The sequence below is a fragment of the Papaver somniferum genome, unplaced genomic scaffold (assembly GCF_003573695.1).
Source record: "Papaver somniferum cultivar HN1 unplaced genomic scaffold, ASM357369v1 unplaced-scaffold_135, whole genome shotgun sequence".
Classification (NCBI taxonomy): Eukaryota; Viridiplantae; Streptophyta; class Magnoliopsida; order Ranunculales; family Papaveraceae; genus Papaver; species Papaver somniferum.
Window position 1 is genome coordinate 10156802 of NW_020622713.1, and position 24045 is coordinate 10180846.

Here is a 24045-nt window from a genome sequence, read left to right on the forward strand (position 1 = left end):
TTGTTGACATTGATGTCTTCTGTGATGCGAAGAAGGTCATTGATTCCCTTCAAAGCAGGGTAACTCTTGGTGTGCAGAACAAATTCAGTTTGAAGAAATCAAAGGTGCAACTTTATTTCTCTAGTTCTCTGTGTAGCTTGTGATATTTATTTAGGTGAAAAGCCCATCATATCCATACTATGCACATTTTAGTTTAACATTATCTAGTGAGTTTTAGAAACTTTAAACCTGCACGTGGGTTTTATATTCTTGTATCCATGGTGCTGGATGATATTCTTTGGGCAATAGTACTTAATCACTGTTATTTGTCTAGGTCAATAGATTCTTGTAGAATTTCTTTTACTGTTTTGTATTCCCTTCCGACCTTTGTGCTAAATGATCGTTTTACTGTTTTGTATATCCCTTCCGGCCTCTGCAGCCTTTTGGTTTCATTGGTCCTGGGGAGAGTGGTACTAGTGGTGAGTGAGTGAAAGAGAGAGTGGTGAAGGTGGTGAGAGAGTCAGTAAGTGGTGCTAGTGCATGTTGAGTGGGTGAATGAGAGAATGTTGCTGAAATTGTCTCCACGGGAATCTGTACTTGGGGTTTCCAGCATCTAAGAAATTTACCTCTAGTAGTATTGTTCATACTTTAGTATTGTTCAACAGTTAGTAAAATCATAGATTTATGAATCCTGTCAATTTGGTCCAAAACTATCTATTCGGAAATATGAGTTATCGACATCAATCCTGGTGCAATAGTCGATATGACTTTGAAGTTCTATATTTCCAAAGGTTAAAAATATTGTCCAAAGGATAACAATTCTAAAACTTGCTGATGAATGTTATATTTCAGTTTTTTCTCTCACAATTTTCCAATTTCCCTTCTGACTCACTATGTGGCATGAGTGATTAAACTGCAAATCACTTTTTCGTAGGGGTTTCATGGAAATGCTTGATCGATTGACTTTTTTGTTCTTGGTTGTCTGTCCAAGTGATTAAATGTGTTTGCAGTTGACAAATTTGGAAGATAATCATATAATTCTTTAAACTATACGTGTTTGAATACTAATGAATCTGTGGTGCAATGGTAGCACGTCTGACTTCGATGCAGAAAATGCGTGTTCGATTCACGACAGGTTCACTCATTTGCATCTTTCATCAATGTTTTCTTTGTTTTGAAAATTATATAAATGTGTGAAATTGTGTGTGCAGTTTATATGGAACGGTAACGTGTTTCAGTAATGCAAATTGTCTTCACAGTTTATATGCCTTAATACTCTTCACATTTGTAATCAAGAAAGATTTATTGTTATATTGTTTATTGAATGTATATCTTGGTTATTCAATTGCTTTGTTTAATTTAAGAGCAAACTTGTACTTTTGCAGTCAGCGGCTGCGGCTCCCAGTACGATTGAGCTGAGTGTTTTGTGTGACTGATCAATGCTCATACATTCCTTCACACATTTGTGGCACTTAAGCATTCAGGTTGTTTACAAGTAAGTAATGTCTTGGTAAAGTTTACGTTATTACTTCAGCACTATTTTGAGCACCTTCTTTCACTTCTTTTTGTTATTGTAGTTCAACTTTTCTATCTTTAACTGTGCTTTTCCTCTGCCTTCGATATCCTCACAGAGATTTCATAGGAAGCTCATGGTATGACATCTGAGATAACTTGAGCTTTTCTTGAGGCGGAACAGGGGTATACTTCTCTCGTGAAAGAAGAATTATCGTAACCACAAACCACCACCACTGCAAAGGTATTTCTTTCGTATGTTAAATCGATGATTAATCACGGTTAGAAAAATTCAAAATCAAATTGACGCGAACCGTTGAGGCTTCAGCTCATTTGTAATCTCAAACATGTTTTTGTGAGAAACTTTTAAATGTGAACAAAATAATGGCAGGCCATTTACATTTAGTGGCCTATTATTACTACTTGCACTTTGCTTAGCTGTTGATTTTGTTCAAGTGCTGGATTTATATGTTCAAACTTTTAAAACCAGCATTATAAATTCAATACTCGTTAACATCTTATGCTAAGCTATATAGAAACATTCTTTGTATAGTTCTATATCTAAAGATGACGTAACGTTGTAAATGTTAGGGCTTCATACTTATTGTAAATGTTGCACAAACTAGTATTGGTTATGGAGTTTAGAGAGTGTCCTGTTTCCTCGAGTTGAACTCTAGTAATGATGGAATGGAAGATAATTTCTTGAAATGTTAAGTATTTGATCTTGTTTTCTATTTCATTGTTTTTTTTTGAAGTTTTCTTGTTTGTGTAAAGTCTAAACTTCTGATACCTTTCCCCCTTGATCTGTTATAGTTAACAGTTTCTGCGATAAAGGTGGCATAACGTTGCATTTCACTCAGTTTGGCTGCCAGCAAGCTCGGATCTTCTTTAAATTGGTCAGCAAGAAGAGTTGTCCTTTTGAAGCCTTTGGAAATCCATCTGCAATTTCAGGTGTCATAGGTAATCGTTTTTCTCCGTCTTTATTTAGATTCTTTTAATTTTTTTTTCAGATCATAATATAATAGGTTCATAAGAATAGAATTCTAGTCCTTAACGTGATCGCAGGAGACTTGTTTCCTTGTAGTCTGCCTTCTTAACTAAATCCATACTTACAACTCTGTTTTAGAATGCTTACCTTATTATAATATTTGAAATGATGTTTTAGGTGTTGACAAATTCTGAAGATAATCACATAATTCTTTAAACGATGCATGTGTGAATACTAATGAATCTGTGGTGCAATGGTAGCACGTCTGACTTCAAGGCAGAAAATGCGTGTTCGATTCACGCCAGGTTCACTCATTTGCATTTATCATCAATTATCTTTTTGTAGCGCAAATTATTTAAATGTGTGAAATTGCGCGTGAAGGTTCATATGGAACGGTGACGTGTTTCAGTAATGCAAATTATCTTTAACTATATGTGCATCTTAAATCCAATAATCCCGATTAGTTCAACGGGACCCTAAACCTATGGATATTATTCATAATATCCTTATTGACATCTTCCACTAAGTCGGATAATGACAATTATTGAATTCATTTATCATTTTTTGATCCATTCTTATGTGTTTTTCGGATTTATGTTTATCCAAAGGTCGTACTCGATAAATGGTAGGCCACTCCCGTCCAGGTTTCGAGCTCGGAGTCACTTTTTCTCTCGAAGTCGCCAGAAAAGGGTTTGTTTAAGGTTTCGGAGAATATTTCGATGGAATCTTACTTATAAAGGGTTGGAATCATCATTCTTACGAAGTTTCACACTTATAGTAGTCCACTCCCGACACGGTTTCAAGATCAAAGCCACTTTCTTTCTCAAAGTCGCCAGAAAAGGGTTTGTTTAAGATTTCGGAAAATATTTCGATGATGTATCATGCTAAGTTTGAAGTCTGAACCCTCCCGGAGATTCTTGGTTCATAGTTTATATGCCATTACACCACATTTGAAGTTCGAATCGACATTGAGCTTCATATTTATCGATTTTGATGATGTATCCTGCTAAGTTTGAAGTCGAAACCCTCTCGGAGCTTCTTGGTTCATAGTTTGAACGTCGTTATACCACATTTGAAGTTCGAATCGACATTGAGCTTCATATTTATCGAGTTTGACGATGTATCATGCTAAGTTTGAAGTGAGAACCCTCCGAAGCTTATTGGTTAATAGTTTGTTTGTTGTTTTGGAGTTCGGATCGACACTGAGATTCATATTTATCGATTTTGATGATCTATTATGTTAAGTTTGAAGTCAGAACCCTCCCAGAACTTCGTGGTTCATAGATTGATTGTCGTTATACTACATTTGAAGTTCGAATTGATACTGAGATCCATATTTATCGATTTCGATGATGTATCATGCTAAGTTTGATGTCAAAACCCACCCACAGCTTCATGATTCATTTTTTTTTGCCGTTATACCACATTTGATGTTGGAGTCGACACTGAGCTTCATATTTTTCATTTTCGATGATGTATCATGTTAGCTAAAGCTACTTCATGACATGTCTAACTGGTCGAAATTACTTCATGACCTATGTGACTAATCGAAATTCAAACCGGAAGAAAAAAGAGAAAGCACAAAGAAACACACCAATTATCGAATTCGTTTTTCATTTTCCCAATTCATTCTTATATTTTTTTGGATTTTTTTGTATCATAATGTCGATAACAATGTCCTAAATTTATTAATATTTTTTTTTGGAATTTATTTCATCTCTAAGGTTGCTAATAAAACCGAATACATGAGTTCGTATTAGCACAAAGAGAAATACACATGCTTCTCAATCCGCATGAGCATCCTAAATACAATTTCAGCCGTGAAGATGTTTTCACAATCCATATGTCACTCTTAAATCAGATCTTTCGCCGTCCAAATTATTTTACATAAATGAAAGTTTTTTTCTCTCACTTCCCTTCACTCGCTTTCCTTTCATCTCTTATCTTCCATCTCTCTAAAACAGAAGAAAACCTATCTCTCATATGAAAAGAACTCCATTAAATCTATCGGATTTCAGAACTCCAATAAATCTATCAGATCCTAAGAAATTGGATATAAAGAAGGAAGACATAAAGAGATGAAGAAATTCATTTCTTCCATTTCCTCCACTTTTCTACTCCATTCTCTATCTGATGTGATGACTTTCAAGGGTTTGAGAGATGAGATTGAGATTCGGTTTGAGAGAATCAATTGATGTGGGTATGTACATGCTAAAGTGATGGTGCTGCTGTGAACCATGTAAGAGAACTACTAGGGATAGTTATGGATTCGCGATGAACAGAGAGAAGCAGTTAGGTTTTTCAATTTGACTTTTGAATTGAATGAAATCGATAAGTAAATCGAGTATTAATTGATGAAGAAACAAAAGGGCATTGTTTAATTTTAGTTGTGAAAATGTTTTTAGATGAAGAATCAAAGAATTAGGGTTTGGATTTTTAGGCCTGGAATCAAGATAAGAATCGAGATTTGGTTACAGTGGAAGGTAATGAACATGGTAAGACTGCGGTGAACAATCTTTTCACGCCTCTCTCACCAAACCCTCTAGCCCTTTCCTCTGATTTCCTTGAAAGAGAAATGAAGAGTAGATATAAAAGTAAACCAAATATTTGTTGAAATTGAGAAAACGAGCAAGAGAATGATCATTTTCCATGAATATTTGGTTCTAGGTTTGAAATAATTTTGAATCTGGTGATATAGAAGTGTAGTTGTGAACAGAAACATAGGAATTTTGAGGGAGTAGATGAATGTTAGGACAGGGGGTTTTGAAATCAAGAAGGAAAGATGATGATGGAAGAATCTGAGAGTTTTGATAGAAGTGTGGTGCTGCAGGTGAACATGAAGACAAATCTGAGAAGGTGTTGTGGTTGTATGTTGTTGTTGAGTTGTGCAGCTGATGCAAAGAAGAGAATGGGTAGGAAGGTTGTGTGGAGTTGCTGTTACATAATGGTGCTGCTAGGGTCAAGAAGCTACAGCAATTTGCAGATGGTGCTGCAGTTGAGATGAAATGGAAACAAGAACTGATGTTGTGCTTGCCATGAAGTCTAGATGAATGTGTAGGATGTAATATTGCAGGACTGAATGGGTGGTGTTGGCCTGAGGCTTGTAGATGAATGTTAGGATCCAGGTACAAATTGGTTGTTGTGACTGTGAAGCGGTTAATGAAACGGAGAAAGGCTCAAGCAGTACTTTGTGTAAGTGCAAATGCAGTAGTTTGTTGGTGTTGTTATTGCAGTGTCACTGCAATGGGTTAGTGACTTGATTGAGATAGTCAGAACGAGGTAGAGATATTGGAGTTGGTTGTGCATCTACAATTGAGAGCAAGGGCTTACCATGCAATGAAGAGAAACTGGAGCTGTAGCTTGGTGTTCGTGGTACTGGAAATGGTGGAACTGACAGATGAAGGTGGTTCTACAGTGTCCTAGAGAGTGTTGCAGTTTTGTTTGCTGGATGAACTGAAGCTGGAGAGGTTATGTGGAAGGAGTATTACAGTAATTCAGGTAGTAATGCACCTTAAGTTTTCCATCCTCCACTCCTTCATGCCTTATTATTACATCTGTTAATGGTTTGGCCATACGGTGATAGCCTCAATCAATATTGATAAATTTATCTATTTTTCTCCATCCTTAACCCTGAATAAGTCAGTTCTTCTTAATGTCGTGTGCTTTCCTCTTATAGTATTTTCGGATCATTTCCAGTTCACTAGCATCTGTGTACATGTGATCCTTCCTTCTTAGCCGCTATAGTTAATGCTTTAGGATTGGCCATTTTATATGTGATATTATAAATCTTTTTTTTTTCTAAATTTTTGTTGTTGTTGTTGTGTATTCTTTCCACAGTATCCAGAAACTCTGCTAGCTATGGTTCTTCAAGATATTGCAGTGAAGTGTGAAGATCAAAGGTACAATCTTTTTTTTTTTGAGTTCTATATTTTCAAATTTGTTACTTTTTATCTAATTTGTTATTTTCAAACATGATGACTTTGAGGCGAGTGGTTTGTCAACTTTCCTCTATCAATTTGAGAATTTGAGGCTTACAGGGAGGCACATTTACCATCTCAAACTTGGGAGCTCCCTTTGGAGCTGAACAATTATCTGCCATCGTCAGTCCTTCTCAAGATGGAATTCTTGTTGTTGGGATAGGTCAGATTTGATGCAGTAACTCCTTATTATTCCTAAAGGTTTCTCTTATGTCACCCCAATTGTCCTCCTAAATTACTCTTTCCACCTTCGTTTTAAGCAGCTGAGAGAAGGGTGGTGCCTGGAGCCGGTGCTGATCAATTTGACGTTGCCTCTTTCATGTCGGTCCTGATATTTAAAGAAAACTGTAAGTCTTGTATTGTTCATCAGCACTGACTGATGACCAATGTGAACTTTAAATTACAAATTTTGTTTTCATTTGCATCTAAATTACTAGTATAGTTCATTAATTAGTTGCGATGCCATGGAGGCTTGCTGTAGCATATTCATTTCGTTTGATGCAACTAATTATGTTGTGAGGTGTGTTTGATATTTTTCTTTAGTATTGGGGACTGTGTAACCCAAATGCATATTGCAAGCTTTTTATGTTAAACAGTTCATACTCTTCTATTGTAATTTGTAAAACAAGTTATCCTTTATGCGTCACAAGTGCAGTTTTAGATGTGGGAATCCCTAGTATGTTGCAATTTTATGTAGTCATACATTAAATTATATTAAGTTAATTATCATATGGCAGTTTGAATTACGAGACTAGTTATAGTGAGTTATGTAATCGAAGTCTTCTTGGACCCATATCTTATTGTTCGCATTGTATTATAAGCAATATGAGGTTTTGCTCTATGTCCCCTGTGGCCCTGTGTAAATTAACCAACTATTTTGATCTTTGTTACAGGTTGTGCTGCAAGTTAACGGGGAAGCAGCAACAAAACCAACATCCTGCCAACTATAATCCAGCCCCAGATGCGTTCCAGCCTATGTAGATGCAGACTATAAACCAACATCCTGCCAACTATATGTCTTATACCTGAGCATCCTCAAGGTGATGATAATCACAATTATTTGGGAGTTTATATTGCAAATAAAAGGTTAATTCCGCCTGTGCTGTATTGAGGAGCATCCATTTTTTTTGTAAAGTACTGAAGTCTTTAATGTGTGATGTTTTGCATAAACTTGATGTAAACTTAAGGAAGTGTTCTGTGCTCTTGGATATGATATGATTACATAATATATAAAATTTTCTTGTTCAATCCTTTTTTGATGACTTCATTTGTTTATGGATGGCTTGTACATTAAAGAGTAATATTTATGATTTTAAAAAAAAAAATTCATGTGACCGGAAAATCCAGGTGACCTGAAACTTTCAGGCCACCGGGACTTTAGGTTCCGATCACCTGAAAGCGCCATCTTTTTTCTATTAAAATATAGAGACACATGTCATCTCTCTAGTGGTCATTTCAATAGTTCGAGAAAGAGTTAGCAAAGACTATAACATAATCTCTACGTTACAAAGTAAATATGAAGTGTAAAATGTCAATAGTTAGGATAAATACTGTAATGGAAGTAAAGTGTTAGCCTATTCAATTTCCCTAATGGATTAAAAGGGTTAGATAAAATACTAACACATTATATAACTGCCTATAGGTAACCATTTTTTTATTTTTTTAGGTAGGGAAATTAGCTTATATTTTTCCTTAACACTTTGTCTCCGTCACAAAATCTTGGATTTGGTGTAGTGATAGTTTCCGATGGAAATGATAAATATTTAGATCCCGTCATCTATTCATCTCCTGCTATCCGTTTGTTCTGAATTTTATTATTTATATTAAGAAATTAAATAATTATTTTATATTAAATTTATCTATAAGCCAGTTTAATGTATAAAAATTGAGAATGATACTTACTTTTCAGATATAGGCATGTTTCCATTTTTCCATCCATCATGGTTAAGTCGCACTATATTTTTACTTATTTGCTCTTTATTCATTGCCACATTGACCTTTTTGATGATTTTTCAGGTTCGCTGATCTCGGTTTAGGATTTGTTTTACCATTTTCAGGTTTGTTACATCATTCCCCAAAAGGGTTCATCATTCGCAGGCTTAGGATTTAGGGTTTAGGGTCCAGATTTTTTAATTCATGGTTTATCATTCCCAAGTTCAAGACTCCCAAGTTAAAAGGTTCAGGGTATTTAGTTGGTGGTAAATCAACCTTGCCAAAGGTGATGTGGTTCAGGGGTGAATAAGACTTTTTAATAGGTGAAATAACCCTCACCTTGCACTTAATTGGATGGAATCCGTTTTTTTTAAAAAAAAAAAAAATTGTGGACAGGCCTATATTCGAATAATTTTATACCATTTGATAGTTATTTTATATTCGTTATGTTAGTGTTTTGAAATGCTTTCCAATGATATCAAATTTACGAATATCCGTCGTATAGTTTGAAAGATAAAACAATTTTAAATTGTATTACTAGCCCAACTAATTGGGACAGAGGTAAGTATTAACTAAGAATCTTATTCCGAATTATTTTATTTATATTTAAGGAAATGACTTGTTGATTAATTTATTCTATTATTTGTATATAAGGAATCGCAATTGATTTAATAAACGAGCAGATAATAGTTTATTCAAGCTGTGGCAAGACATTTGAACCGGGAAACGAGTGCACATTTTTTAGGTATTAACCAGGACTTTTGTAGTCTTTGGAGAAAATCTCGTATGACAAACAGATAATTTCTGCGGATTATTGACAATGTCCTATATCAAAATCTTCGGCGATTATGTGTTTAGTATATGGGAAAATTATGCTAAGACCAGAAGAAGAAAAAAATTGTTCTTGTTGTCAGGCGCAAGATATTATTCAGTTTCAGTGAAACCCAGAATTATCTGAAATTATTTAAAAATCGCTAGATAATTCGTTATACATCCTATTTTTTCTGGGGTACAATTGGTAATGAAACTTAAATATAACATATCTAAAAAAAACCCTCCTTTAAAATGTACAAATTTTATCTCATTGGGAAGCTTTTAAAGAGATCTACACAACGAGTACAAACAACAATATCAAATTATTTCTTTTCACGAAAAAATCGGAATGATCATCATTTTAGGCAAAGATTTCTAAAACTGACTATATATTTGTTATGCAGCCTCCAAAAAAGATGCATGACAGGTTATGTTGTCATAACAACATCTTCTTCTTCTCCTTCTTCTGCTAGAACTCCTCTTGGACATAATATCATCATCTTCTTGTTACTTACCACCTTATCTGTAACTCAAATCACAAATTCAGGTCACCACACATACATCCATACAAGTACCATTACCTTTCTTCAAATCTAACCTTAATTTCTCATACACTTAGTGCTCCAAATCATAATTACAGTATCAAAGAAATATTTTTTTGTGACGACCCTCAAGCTCGCCAACGCTATTTGACTGGTCTAAAGATAGTCATGAGACGATTAAGCCGCTAATGACTCGATTAATTAGGGACGAACGTTAATTAATATAAATTAATATAACAATAATTTAGATTCGAAAATAGTATCGTTGAATAGATCTCTAAAAGTTACGTGGAATAGAGTACTCGAACGTGTCAATCGGATATCAGACGAGGAAGATTTCATCAAATTAGTGAGAGGGGTAAAATAATCTTTTGCCGTTGAACCGTTTGGGGATACCCTTCTCAATTCAGCGGATGTTCTATAGTTTTTCTCTTGGTCCTATCGGGAGTAAATTGAGAATATAAACTTCAGTCTTATTTTTCTTCTTTTTCATTCTTTTTCTTTCTTTCTTCTCTTCTTCAGTTATCTCTCTCTTTTTCTCTGCCGATTTCCATTTCAATGGATTAACTTAAGTCTCTCGAGAATAGTTCATATAAGCTTGTTAGTAAGTTGAATTGAAATCGGAGATGTTGATTATGTGGTGGAATTAGATCGGAAGGAGGAGAACTGGTTGCTGATGTAAATCGAAGTTAGTTTTCTGAAGTTAGGTTTTATGTAGATTGATGATGACTTCTATCCTTGATGGATGAAGAACCGAGGGGTTGATATTAAATTGAATAGATGAAGCTTCTTTGGTATTGAATCGAAAAGAAAAGGTAAAAAAGATAACTTTATTTAGGGTTCGTAATTGATTGAAAACTATTTATGAAATTGTTGTTTAGTTGATCGATTTAGAGTGGGTTTGTTCTTAATTGAAGTTTAGATGTATGTATTAGGTTTGATTTTAGTTTCTCAGTAAACCAAATCAGAAATTAGGGTTTTGAGGGAGGTTTTGTGGTTGTGGATTGACAGGAGAATCAGTGAATGATTATAGAAGATATTCAAGTAGCAGATGAAGACATGAAGAAGAAATTGATGTTTTTAGAATATTTTGTTATGAGAGTTGCTGATGATGTATGTATGAAACAGAAGAACAAGTGTTGAGTCTAAGATTTGGTAGAGATAAGATTGAATATCTGGTGGTGTTGAATTGAGATTGAAACATAATATTTGAATTTAAATTACAAGGGGTCACTGGTGAATGCAATGAAGAACTGGTGATGATGAATCTGTGAATAGAAGAAGTAATTGGTGGATAGAATGAGATCCAAAGTATCTCAGTAACAATCTAGTGGAGCTAGATGATTTCAGGGAATTCATGGAGTTAAGTTCAGTTGAAGATGAATGGAATTAACTAAAGAATGGTGGTGCTAGTGCAATGAGTACTGTTGTTGATCCATAGAAGTTATACAATGAAGGATTGCTGATATTGCAAGTGATATTGTTGGCAGAGCTAGGATGGTGGTGTTGGTTGTGTTAATTAGGAGATGTTGTATCTAGAGATGGTGGTTGTTACTGTAATGAGATTGCAGGTGTGGTAAACTGATGTTGTGGTAGCTTTGTTGTGGTGATGTTCTCCGGTATCTGATATGAAGTTATGAATTGTACAGTGGTGTTCAACTCAATGTGATGTGATAAGATGTGTCGGTACTGAACTGAAATGGATTAAAGCAGTCAATTAGTTGGCTGCAGTTGATAGAATATGAATTTGCAGGTGGAGTGTAAAAGGAATAAGGAGAGTTGAACTGAATTGAGCCAGATTGTGTTGCAGTTGCGTTGTATTGCATGAATATAGGTTCGGTAGTGCTGAATGGTCTATATCTGTTGCAGGGAAGAGTTAAGTTGCAATGTAGTCATAGCACTTATGATTGAAGAAGTTGAGTAGGATGTCATGTGACTGAGTTATAAGAATGAAGGTTAGATGAATGTATCAAATTGAACCTCTCTAGTGAAAGCTTAAAGCTGCAATTGCAGGTAGGCGAAGTTGTTATTTGTAATTGAAATTTAAAGTTGTTTGTATTTGATTTGAAGTTGAAATGTTAAACAAGAAGATGAAAATGCTAGAATTAGAATTGAACCTTTCATTTTAGCTTGTTAGTCATCCTAATCAGATTATCTGGCTGATTTTATTTAGCTGAATTAGTGTTACTGACTGAGTTAACGCAGTGAGTAGAGCTGGCCAGACTTGACTCAGTGAACCTTGACTGAGTTGGTTTCTTTGACCATTGACCCTGGACGCCGACCTTTAACTGACGTTGACTGTTAATTGCCCCTTGACCGTTAGTTCGACTGTTAGTTGACTTTGGTGGACTTGTGCTTGTTACCATGTATTCTTAGTTTGATATTTTGGACCCCTTGTGGTCCGAATTGACCTTTGGTTTCTTTTACAAGGTTGTACATATTCATAAGACTTATTTATTGGACTATAAAACCAACCCATATGAATCAGTAAACCTTGGAAATGCTAAAGATGGATAATAGAAAGGTGTAAAGTCATAAATGGGTTTAAAACCATTAGATAGACTGATATGACCCTTGTATGATCCTTTTGGATAAATTCTTAGAGTGTTTGTATGATTAACAATTAGTCTATTAACAACGATCGATTCAAAGGATGAACGAGTGGATCATGGATCTCGAGGTAGGCGTGGCTTGTCATCTAAAGAGGTGGGAATACTTTTAACCCTTTTGAAACCATTGTTGTTTCTTTTACAAAATTTTATGTTAATAAACTCACGCATTGTTTGTTCGTGCATTTCATGCATTGTTTAGTTTGTGCTATGATTGTTCAGTTGATTCTTTGAATCTTTCCGTGAACTATGTTTGTTTTTATTATGAATTGTTATTGGAAATGAGAATTTTCACGTGTGGTATATAGGATACGCTCCTTCATATTACTACTAACTTTAGAGCTATGCTTAATATGTGCAGCACGAGTCAGCATATAGCTATCTAGGTGTGGAACGATCGAACGAGTCACCATATTATATACTGTTTGTACCTGTTTTGTGCATTTCCAGCGACTTAGTCACTTTGATGTTTAGGAAAACATGTATTGTTTTCCAAATCTTGCCCTTAATTTCTTTAAAGTTAAATATTGTTCCTGTTGGGCACCCTTCTAGGGATGACGTGCTCACCTCTTCCCACTTTTAGTTTCAGAGACTGATCAGAGTTGCGCAGCGAAAGCTTCGAGGAGTTGATTTCATTAGTTGGTTATCTTCATCTATGTTTATTATGTTGCATATTATATTTTTTAATCAAACGACTATTGTATATATGTATCATTTGAGAGAAGTTATTATATTTATATTTTTCTAAGCGAGGCTAGTCTTGGGTTAAGTTTTGTAGCCGATTTATTAATTGAATGTTTAAGTATTTGACTTAGATTCGTAGTGCCTCTTTATTTAGTTAATCTCTTGGATTAGTCAGCTGCTAGCTTTGAGGGCGCTACAGGTTTGTTCTCAATAACCTCATGAAAAGCAAATCAAAAACGCAACAAAAAAACTTAAACCATTGAATCTAAGTCTTAAAACCTGAATTGAAATTGAATCTAGAATTAGACTTAGGAAACCATTGAATCATCTCTGCTCATCGAAAATTGAAATTAAATCACATATTAAAACCTGAAAATGGAACGATTTTGAATCTTCTTCCAAAAACTTATCAATTAACGGCAACAACATGATTATGCTCCATTAATTTCACCATGTTCTCTCTGGAAAAAAAGGTAATCATAAGAAAGATAAGACGAAAGAAAAAGAAAGTCACAAAGAAAAAAACCAGAGGAAGAAGAAGTAAAGAAATAATTTTAGAAAATATGGGTGTGAGGAAAATTTTAACGCAGAAAATGGGTGCCCGCGTGAAGTTTTCCGCCTGTGGGTTTCACGGTAAAAAAAATATGAAAAGTGGTGGGCCTAATATTGGTTTTCACTTTGTATGTATATAGCATAGTCGAAATTTAAGGTACCTAGTTTCTATCGAACTCACAATTGTGGGTTACTTCAAAATAAAAAAGTCGAACATTATGAAGCAATTTAAAGAACCCCTTATCCAAAAAATTAGTAATGATGAAATTACCTCTGAATATCCCCCAAATATGTTGCGATTGAACTTTAGATTTAGATTTATCTATTTTATGTAGAATAAAAAAAAAGGAACTTGGAAAATTTTATTGATATGAGAAATTCTAGTGAGCATTCAACCATTTTGGTCGTTTGTAATGGGTTTTCCGTTTTGGGTTCTTGTAGGCATTTTAAAGTTTGCCATCACATTTCTAATATTTCCTTCGTCCTAGTTTACTTGATTAAAAATATTTTTGCACACAAATTAAGAAAAATAGAGAGAGGAAAACTGTTTCCAAAATTTTCCCTAAACTAGTATTTAAGACACATGTCGAGTTTTTGGGTCTAGTATAGAATTCAATACAAAAACAAAAAAAAATTGTTTTAGTTGGAGAAGAAAGGTGTAACACGTCGTGTTTTTAGCATGACGCGTGCTAAAAGATGCGCCATGACCTGAGATGAAGCTTCATCTAAAGCTTCTGTTGCGTAGGAAAAGGAACATTGGCCCTTGGCCAATGCGTTGACAATTAACAGCTAACATGGATGGGGATTGGGTTGGCAGCGGACAACCGACATGGATGGACATCAGGTTGGAAGTGAACAGCCAACATGGCTGGATTTTTGGTTAGCAGCGGACAACAAACATGGCTGGACATCGGGTTGGCAGCGGATAACCAACATGGTTGGACATTGTGTTGGCAGCGGACAACCGTCATGGATGGATATCAGGTTGGCTGCGGACAACCGTCATGGTCGGACATTGAAACTGACCTGTGAGCCAAAACTGAATGTACAACCATTACGGCTGTACATCGCAGTTAGCTAGAATGGTAAGGTGCAGCCAGCATGGCTTGGGGAGTTGATGAATGATTTTTTCTCCCCAATTTGAGTTGTAAAAATGTCAAATTAACTAGGGAGGGGTAGTTAGTTGATGGTGCATATGCGGACTATGCACCAAGTATGCCTAAGGATCATTTATAGTTGCGTATCCTCGCGAAGAGGAATTTGATGCTTAGGCATCGTTATGCCATATTGCGGACCAAACGTGCATCACTTGGATGCATTTTGGCGGAACGGCCTATACGGACTAGGCCATTACCTTTATTGCTTGTCCACGTCCTCGCAAACGAGTTGGTTTAAGTTTCTGTCCCTTCGAGGATGAACTAAAGTATGTACTTAATCCCTTTAGAGTAGGCAAGGGTATGTAGGCATCTGCAATGAGTTGCAGCATTTCCGGTCAAACACTTTGTCGCTCATATCATCTGACTAGGAGATGATCGCCACATTCTGGCCTCTCATATCATCTAGCTCGGTAAATCGATGCAAGAGATGATTGCGGCCATGCTTGATGAGGCTTAGTGGCATGCCAGCAAGTGGATGCTCATACTTCCTATCAAGCTACAAAAATTGGTAAGTGAGGTAAGGTAGAGAATGGCAACGGCTTGGTGCGGCCTATGCCAGAGTCCAAGGCTTATACCTGAATGAAGAGGATGAAGAGGCCATTGAATATAGAACAACAAGCAGAATATACAAGTTTAGAAAAGTGATGACAACTTTTTTGTGAGTGAGTTGAAGTTTAACTTTTTGATTTTTTTTTTGCAAATCACTACAGGCTTAAACTTGTTGGAGGAAGGAATAAGCTCATGGTATATGAGCCTGACGAAGCATATAAAATTATCTAATAGCCAAGTGTTCTTCATGCTGCAGACTTGGGATTAAAGTAATTGTAGTCAAGAAACTTGGAATAAAAGCTGTAAATCAGTGTAGCGACAATAAGAGAGCCAAAAGATGGTAATGATTGCTTAGATGAGTGTTGGTTTATAATTACTTGCACGTCTTGGTGGAGCTCAAAATATTTAATAAATCAAACCCAAATCTTCATGGTAAGCAAGATCAGCTGAATTACAAGGAACCCTCGCCGCAAATGCCTCTTTGCATAAACCCTATTCCTCCCAATCAGGTTTGGAAAGGAGAGAAGGGATGAAATCTGCAAGAGAATAAAGAATAATTTGCAGTTAAATTATTCATAAAAGATTAAAATAGATTGATAGGCTTTTCATAGAATAGGAAATTAATTGAATTTTATTTTGGGTTTGCAGACTTTTCATAGAGGCATGAAAAGAGAAGATAAAATTGAGATTGGGTAAGAAAATTAAACAAGACAAAAGACGGAGAATTCGAAGAGGATCTAAATCAGGTCTGTGTAGGAGATGAAGATAGAGGAGGAATCAATGTGAATCGGTTTTTCGCCTGAGTCGTTGCCCGATCCTCAGAGCCCTACGCATGCAGATATGCCATCAGCAGATGCAACCATTTCTTGTGGCCCAGGGGAAATTCCAACAAAAGCGACTAAATCTATTGCTATGATTGTCAGAAGGAGTGTATATCAGTTGTGTAAGGCAGAGAAGTGTCTCAGGTGGAGTGCAATTTTTGGGGTGAGGAACCGGCCGTCTGCAAGTGTTGTCGTGGGTTACCATCCCCAAACCCATAGCTTGGGATGAATGTCCAATCGGAGAAACAAATAAGTTTATTTTTCTATCTAAATTCTCCATTGATTCAACATTTGTGTGAATCCATGTAAAACTGAATGTGCTGACGTACGAGCTACCTATGTTGTAAAAGGCGCTAGGCGAGGCGAGGCGCCCCAGGCGAGCGCCTTTTATTTAGAAAAAACCAAACAACAGTATAATTTGGCACCTGAACGTCTTTTTCTGCCAGGCGCCAGCCCATCGCTTTTTGCGCCATCGCTTTTGGCGCTTAAGCGCCAAAGGCTCTCGCCTTTTACAACATAGCGAGCTACAGAAGCCTGCCTCCAGAATTTCGATTTAAATAGCAAGGACAACCTCTTGTGCCCTTGTTGTTGTAAACCAAGTAATTGTGCAGTGGAACTCAATATTGAGGTCTCATCCATACCTGGCCAGAAACCCTGCAGCTATAAACTATCACAACGATAATCGTCATCATCTACTGCACAGCTGCCTCTAATAATAAACCTTCATCAGCTGCAGTTGTTTGTTGTTTTAGGACTCTGGAGGTTGGGTTTTGCTTTCTTTGATGGATAATGAGACAAATTTGTCAATGTGTGTTCCTCTTGTTTTTCCTAAATGAAATCTTCATATCTCGCATTTGAATTATTTTTAACTTATGTGAAGGGTTGCAAAACCATTTCTAGTGTAGCACAAATAAATTAAAAAAAAAAAAAAGCAGAAAGTTTGGCAGTTCTGAAGCTGTCAAATGGATTAAAATACAAAGTCTAATGGATAAAGGGTGACGCTAAGAGCAAACACAGTGGTTATAAACAAATATTTGGTCAAAAAACGAGACACAGCGGACACCACAGTGGACGAGACGGGACAGACTATCGACTAAAAGCCAGACCAAAATCAAATCCCAGACTATATTTGGTCTGGGACCAAGACCAAAACCAAATATAGTCGTGTGATGGGACGAACGTATAAAATGATCCTGTGATGGGACGGACATTATATGTGATCCTGACCATGGGGCGGACATTATATGTGATCCTGACCAAATTTACTCTTCCATCCTAGTGTAACCCCACGGGCTTTGGTTTTGATCACACCACTGCAGTTGCTCTAAGAACATTATTTCCTACATAAATGAATGTTCCAACCAGAAAGTTCATTTCTGAACTCTCTTTCCTCTTGTAGATTTGAATATCTCAGTAAGAGAACTTAATGGTATGGCCAATTAAGCGGCCAAGTTTAGACAAGAAACGATGTAACAAGTGAATGGGACAATACTCCACCCCACTTTTCATCTATAAATAAAAACTGGGCATGATTTAACATGACCATATATCAGTTCTTAGGCTTCTTTGGGGGACCCATGCTAGTAGAATCATCTTTGTCACTGGTATTAGCCTTGCGCTTGATTCCTAGGAAATGCTCAACCTAAAAGGAAACATGTAGTCAATTCATAGCCATTTTACTGAACATTACCATAAACACAGACGGAGTGAGTTAACTTACCTTGGTGTTGCCAAGCATGGGTGTCAAGCCACCACCAGGAAGGTCTGAGACGGTGGCAAAACCACTACTGGGGTCACTAGTTTGCCTGGACAAGAAAGTATTACTATATTAGTAAAACTCCAATTGACCAAAAGAGAAGAACACCAGCAAAATCCAAAACCATAAGTAATATCTATGACGCCCTTGCAGTGTCAGACCGCTTAAGATATTAGAGCAGATAGCCAATGATAAATGTTCTAATTATTCAATGGCAGTGAGTGGTAACCAACTCCGCTGCTACAACAAGTTCCAACAGCAAAAGAAAAAGGACGTAGATAACATACCCTGGCCTGACATGCCCACTTAGTACAAGATATGGAGTCCTCATCCGAGCTTGCGCTTCCCTCATTCGCTCCATTGACTGAGAGGGTGTGTCGGAATTTTTCATCTGCTTCAACTTCATTTCTTCTTGATACTGTTTCTGGCGTTTTTCTTGCTTCATTTTGCCCGGGCCTTTTCCGTGGAACTTATGAGAAATATTCCTGAAAGCTTCTTTTGGAGTCATCTAGGAAGGAGTCGGGGAAAATAAAATGAGCTCAGGACATAATTAAATCACAGAGTAAATGTCAAATTTTATTGACACTTTGTACTTCAGTTCCAGGAGGCCTTATAATCTAAAAGGTAGGTCATTAGATAAGAAAACGAAAATATCAAAAAGAATGTTAATATATCAGAAGAAACACTTACAATTCTACCAAACTCGTCTCTCCTGATAATCTGAATTTCCTTTGACCCATCATTGTCATATATCCCCACCAGCTTACTTCTCTTCTTATCCATGTTCCTGCCCCCCCATTCCACCGTATCCTTGAGCGTTCCCCTTTCTTTAAGGAGCTGAAGTGTAGCTGATAAACCTTTACCAACAGCAACTTCATGGATGGTCGCATCTGGTACAATATCCACTTTCTCCTCGTTAGTCAAGCGCTCATCTTCATTGGCATCATTTACCTCTGTCCAACCACCTGTCTCAACATCTTTTATTTCTTGATCAGAAGACTTGGGGATTTCATCTTCCTCCATGAAAACATCTTCACCTTCGGATTTATCAGCTTCTGAGAAAACAAACAGTAGATATTAATGAATGAGATAAATAAAAGAGAAAAATCAATCAGAAAAGATCATGAGTAAGACATCACAGAATTCTTCAAACTGAAAAGCCTAACAAAGACAAACAATAATATTTACCTTCATCAAGCTGAAGACCCCAAACAAACTCCTCTACTTCTGTGAAGACAACCTTGTCATCTTCTACTTCCTCAGTAGAGGGCATTTGACTTTCCGCCAACTTGTTGCTCGCAGTAATAGCTGAAGAAACTACCTGAGCTCCAGATGCAGCATTTCGCTCTTTTAATGCTAGCTTTCTAGCTTTCTCTAATGATTTGTATAGTTCATCATCTTCATCTCCAAAAACAGGGTTTTCATCTTCAACCACAGGAACTACTGAAACTTGCTCAGGACGCAATGCTTTAGATGCCTCTGCTGCCTTCGCAATTGCAGATTGGTATGCATCACTCCTTTTCCGTGCCTCAGATTTCACTTGCTCTTCCTTAGCAGACTGCATCTTCCCATCTTTTCTGGAACCACGATCCCCAACACCCAACCCAACAGAGATAGCTTCTGCTTCAAGGGCATCCAAATCCAACCTCTCTTTCTTCCGCATAGATTTTTTCTTCTTGGGCTTTTTAAATTGAAGCATCTCTTCTTGGGTATAGTAGTCCGAAGAAATTTTTCCTGAAGATGTTAGATCTTCAAAATGACTGTTTGTGGAGACCCCATGCAATCTTTTACGAAGCTGTCGAAGGAACAGATAAAGAACAACAAACAATATTATCAGCTGCAGACATTCTAGCTTGCCCTACTGAATGGACTAGAACCGCAAAGAGATGAAACTACCTCCTCCAGCTTTTTCTCTGCTTCACCAGTAAAACGGCCGCTTGCATCCAATGTTACCACCTGTGAAGTAAAACAATAAGAAACAGCAACAGCTATCGACAAAATTAAAGCTAAGAAGAGAGAAAATAACCTCATCATCAACTGGATCATCATACTGGGGAAGCATTTTCTTTTGAGACATGCCATCAACATCAAACCTAAATGGAAATTTGGCAACAAACAAATTAGTCATTGGAAGTTTTATTTGCACTAAAGCAACACAAAGAATATCACAGATCTTACTTTTCATCATATGCTCCAGTCTTTTTTTTAGCAGCCTTGTAGGCGTCATCTCTTAGTTTCTGCTCTCCAATCTCCACATTTTCAAGCATGTCAACCTCTGCAAAAAATGAGTTCCTAGCTTTAAAATTTCCCAAGAAAATACAAAAAACGCACCAAAAATAGTATGGTAACAGCTAAGAGAAACTACCTTCGTTAAGGTCGCCATCAGCAAGTATACTCTGATCCTTCAAAGTCAAAACAACTGCTCCACCTTCAACTACTTTATCAAGTCCGTGAAGAATTTTCACTCCCGCTAGATCCTCTATTGGTAAGTACACAAGAAAATGGCAAGAACAAGTTGCATAAGTTACTGCACTAGTTCAAATTCATATTAAACTATCATTCAATTAAAAACTTGTAAAAGTGGTATTTATTCAGGGAACAAACTAAGACATGACTCATCTAGGAGGACAGAATTCAGCTCCAAATGTTTGCTGAAACTTATGTTCTATCACAATCATTTGGTTTAGATGGTGGATACCTTTGCAGCATTTGCCTAATGCAAGATATCTATACAATAGGCGACAGTACCGCAAATAGTTCCGGATCTGCCTTCCTTACCTTCATTTATCTTGTTCTCCTTAATGCTTAATCAGACAGTAACAGAACTGTTCTGGATTAGTAAATGTAAAGATCACTGTTTTCTTCTCAATAACAGAACCGAGAACATGTTATGCTACAAGTTTTCTTAGGCTTCACTTAATTGTCCTATACTTAGGTCATTTATAGGCTTATATAAATTAAGTGTTCACAGTAAAGAGTAAAATGTTGTACTTGATAGGTGCTGAACCCGGCCTTCATCTTCACTTTCTACTTCCTCAATGTTATCCTGAAAGAAAAGAGAGAACTGTAAATAACCAGTATAATGTACAGACATATGAGGTATATCACATTAACCAACTAACACGGAAGTGAACGGACAATAGAGCAGAGACAAACTAACCTGCTCCTCAAAAACCTTTTTGAGTTGTAAAGCTTTCTCTTTCTCGGAAACTTTTTTCACCTCGAGCTTGCGGCTTTTAGTAACCCATGACAGAGCTTCAGAAACGCCTTCAGATTTCTTCTTCAACCTCTCATCTTTCATTCTGCAGTAATGAACCTACTTAGAGAAGAGATTCAAATACTTAATATTTGCTGGAATCTACAAATACCAGCACTTTTTTACAATTAAAATTGAACAAACAAACACCTAAAGGTTGACAGACAAACATTCAAACTACAATACTGAAAATATCAGAATCCATTTGCTCCTCTTTATGTCAGACAGATGCCCAGATCAGAGATATAGACAAAACCCCATTGAGAGACATGATTCTTTTCTGGTAACAAAATGCCCAGCTAGCTTTTAATGCTACTTCAATATAAACTTTACATTCAAGTTTAATGATGTAAGGTCATATCCAGATGTGTCCTAAGATGGCAGGGTAAAGGCAGTAAATGCACTTGTGGCGAGAGAATATTCAATGTTTAGAGTTATTATTTTTTAGTGAGGCATAATGCTAAAAACACATGCTCTGTGCTCATTTTGGCCACATAATGCATCAGTAAAAATTTGACGATTACAATATAATCATCCAGCTATAATGTTGTAGCCTGTAAATACGGACATGTAGCTTCCTGTAGATTTTAGACCCTTAGCGGAGATAAGCTTCGAGAATGTGGAATTAGGCTTGTTATCCGTCCAAGTTAAGAAAATAAAAAAAAAAAATTATATAAAAATAAAACTGGTATTTAATTGGTAATAAAACATAATTTGACTTACTCTTGTATACGCTCCTTTATTTGTGAAGTCGATGAGTGTACTCCAACCGTTTCATTCTTTTGCTTCAGCTCCTTATAGCTGTCATCACTGTCGTCTGGTTCAATTCGCTTCTCATCCTTTCTACCATCCTTACTTCTATCATGACCATCTTCACGACTTCTTCCAATTGCTCTATCTTTAGACCTATCTTTATTATCGCGGTCGATCTCTTTCTCTTTATCTCTATCTTTTCCTCTACTACTCTTCTCTTTCTCTGACTTATTATCGTGTTCCTTCTCCTTCTCCCGCTCTCTGTCTTTATGTTTCTCTCTTTCTCTTTCATTTGGCCTATCTCGTTCCTTCTCTCTATCCTTGCCTCGTTCTTCCTCCTTTCTATCTCGCCCTCGATCATGATGATGCTCCTTTTCTACATCTTTATCTTTCGCTCTACTATCCCTGTCTCTTTCTTTATCTCTACTACTTTTCTCCTTTTGATCATACTCTCTTTCCTTAACAACCTTATCCCTAATCTTTTCTTTCTCGGGTTCCTCTACATCTTCTCTTCTATCCCTGCTTCCATAATCCTTCTCCTCTCTTCTACTACTACTGCTACTTTTCTTACGTTCCTTGCCCATTATCTACAATTGAATAAAACTCGAAATTAAGCAAAATCCAAATAACAGGAAGAAAGCAGAAAAAGACTGACGAAATACCAATTCAAGGAGACCCTAATACTTCCCTTGATAAATAAAAATCATCGCAAAGCATGATTTCAGGTACTAACAGGAAATAACCACCAGAGTTCCACTACATTATCTTCATGCAAAATTAATCAAAAAAAAATTATCAAAACGATACTCAATAATGTGATACGAGAACAACCACAGAAATCCTTACAGAATACTAAATTCTTGAATTTATACAAAATTTTTTTGTTTATAGTCTCTAATACCTAATAAGAACTCTAAATTCAGAGGTTCTAAATAGAAGGTTACAAAACCACTTGAGGGAGAAGTGTTGATAGTTAAACCATTTGTTACAGAAAACTACAAAATCCCTATTCACTTCACCTTAAATTTCCCAATAACCCTAAATTAACAACTGATTCAATTCATACATTTAAAAAACAACCTAATTAAACGAAGATAATCATGTATTCATGTTGATACTTGATTGAAATCCAACTAATTTCAATTATAAACCCTAATTTATTTACAGAACAGAAACCCACCAAATTAGTTTCAATTTTGAACCCTAATATAACAACTGATTCTAATCAAACAAGCAAATACTAGAATTATAATCATCGAAACATCATACTTGATTTAATTTGGAAACAAACAGATTAGGGTTTGATTATTTACTTGATTCGAGATCTCTGAACAGAAATTTAATCTGTGAACTTATTCCGCGGCCACTGATCGTCTTCCTTTATCTTCAGGACTAACCAGCGAGAGAGAAAAAAAACCTAGACCGCGCGCGGTGGTGGGGCGGAAGAAACAAGTGCTCATAAGAAATGCTCAAAGACTGCCCTCCTTCCAGGTTTGAAACGCAATAATTTACCTCGGGGTGCACATATCCTACCCTTACCCGTCACCCTATCCTACCTGTCATGATTTTTACCCGTATCCTATCCTACCCGATAATTGACGGGTAGGGTGACGGTTAAACTTTATCTTATCCGTCGTCAAATGGGTAGGGTGACGGATAAAACCCGAAATTATCCTACCATACCCGCTTACCCGCCTGATATATTTAAAAGACCAAATAATCCCTATCCTTTATTCTGTCTCGTGTCCATTGTACCGTTATTTTAAAACAAACAAGGGGTAAAATGTTAACTCCATTTCTTTTGTCAAGTCGATCTAAATCTAAACAGAAAATTATCATTTCTCGTTTTCTCCTTCAACCATTTCTTCCACCCTATTCTTTTTCAATAGAATCTCAGGTAAATCTTTGAAGTACCCGAAATCATCCATGGCTTTGAGATTAATAGATAGGGTTTGAGGATGATTCTTGTGAATTGATAACGCAAAAGCATAAAACCCTTTTTTTCTACACCTCTCAAGTTACATATCAATTTCAAAGTTGTTAACGGATCTCGTTGAGAACCCTATGCTCGGTTGATTTAAGGTAAGATCTAACTTCACGGTTGACTTTGTTCATTTATTTTTTTGTGTTAAATTGATTGACAAAATCATAGGGTTTTACGATTT

The 24045-nt window shown here is 36.4% G+C and overlaps 1 protein-coding gene and 2 non-coding genes across 5 annotated transcripts; 2 read left to right on the top strand and 1 right to left on the bottom strand.

Moving 5' to 3' along the window:
• Positions 1-1048: 1048 nt before the first annotated feature.
• On the top strand, positions 1049-1119 carry TRNAR-UCG. The gene has a single exon. It is a non-coding gene; the product is annotated as a tRNA-Arg (tRNA).
• Positions 1120-2718: 1599 nt separating this feature from the next.
• TRNASTOP-UCA lies at positions 2719-2789 on the top strand. The gene has a single exon. It is a non-coding gene; the product is annotated as a tRNA-Sec (tRNA).
• A 14645-nt stretch (positions 2790-17434) lies between these two features.
• LOC113333994 (SART-1 family protein DOT2-like) lies at positions 17435-23343 on the bottom strand. Of its 3 annotated transcripts, XM_026580347.1 has the most exons (14): positions 23194-23337; positions 22569-22645; positions 21851-22467; positions 21032-21173; positions 20863-20917; positions 20237-20350; positions 20050-20146; positions 19898-19964; positions 19768-19827; positions 19060-19666; positions 18562-18926; positions 18159-18379; positions 17836-17920; positions 17435-17757 (listed from the first exon to the last, which is right to left on the bottom strand). In XM_026580347.1, exons 3-14 carry the CDS (start codon positions 22462-22464, stop codon positions 17665-17667), a joined length of 2520 nt encoding a protein of 839 aa, XP_026436132.1. In that variant the 5' UTR covers positions 22465-22467; positions 22569-22645; positions 23194-23337; the 3' UTR covers positions 17435-17664. The 3 variants fall into 3 exon arrangements, with proteins under 3 accessions (XP_026436132.1, XP_026436131.1, XP_026436133.1); XM_026580346.1 differs by lacking the exon at positions 22569-22645 and having other exon boundaries at positions 23194-23343; XM_026580348.1 differs by lacking the exons at positions 22569-22645; positions 23194-23337 and having other exon boundaries at positions 21851-22562.
• Positions 23344-24045: the final 702 nt, after the last annotated feature.

Excerpts from the sequence above, each read along its gene's own strand:
- LOC113333994 (XM_026580346.1), bottom strand. The coding sequence starts at position 22,464 with ATGGGCAAGGAACGTAAGAAAAGTAGCAGTAGTAGTAGAAGAGAGGAG. Across the intron at positions 17,921-18,158 it reads AGTGGGCATGTCAGGCCAGG|GCAAACTAGTGACCCCAGTA; the intron begins GTATGTTATCTA and ends TTTCTTGTCCAG. Across the intron at positions 17,758-17,835 it reads CCATGCTTGGCAACACCAAG|GTTGAGCATTTCCTAGGAAT; the intron begins GTAAGTTAACTC and ends GTTTCCTTTTAG.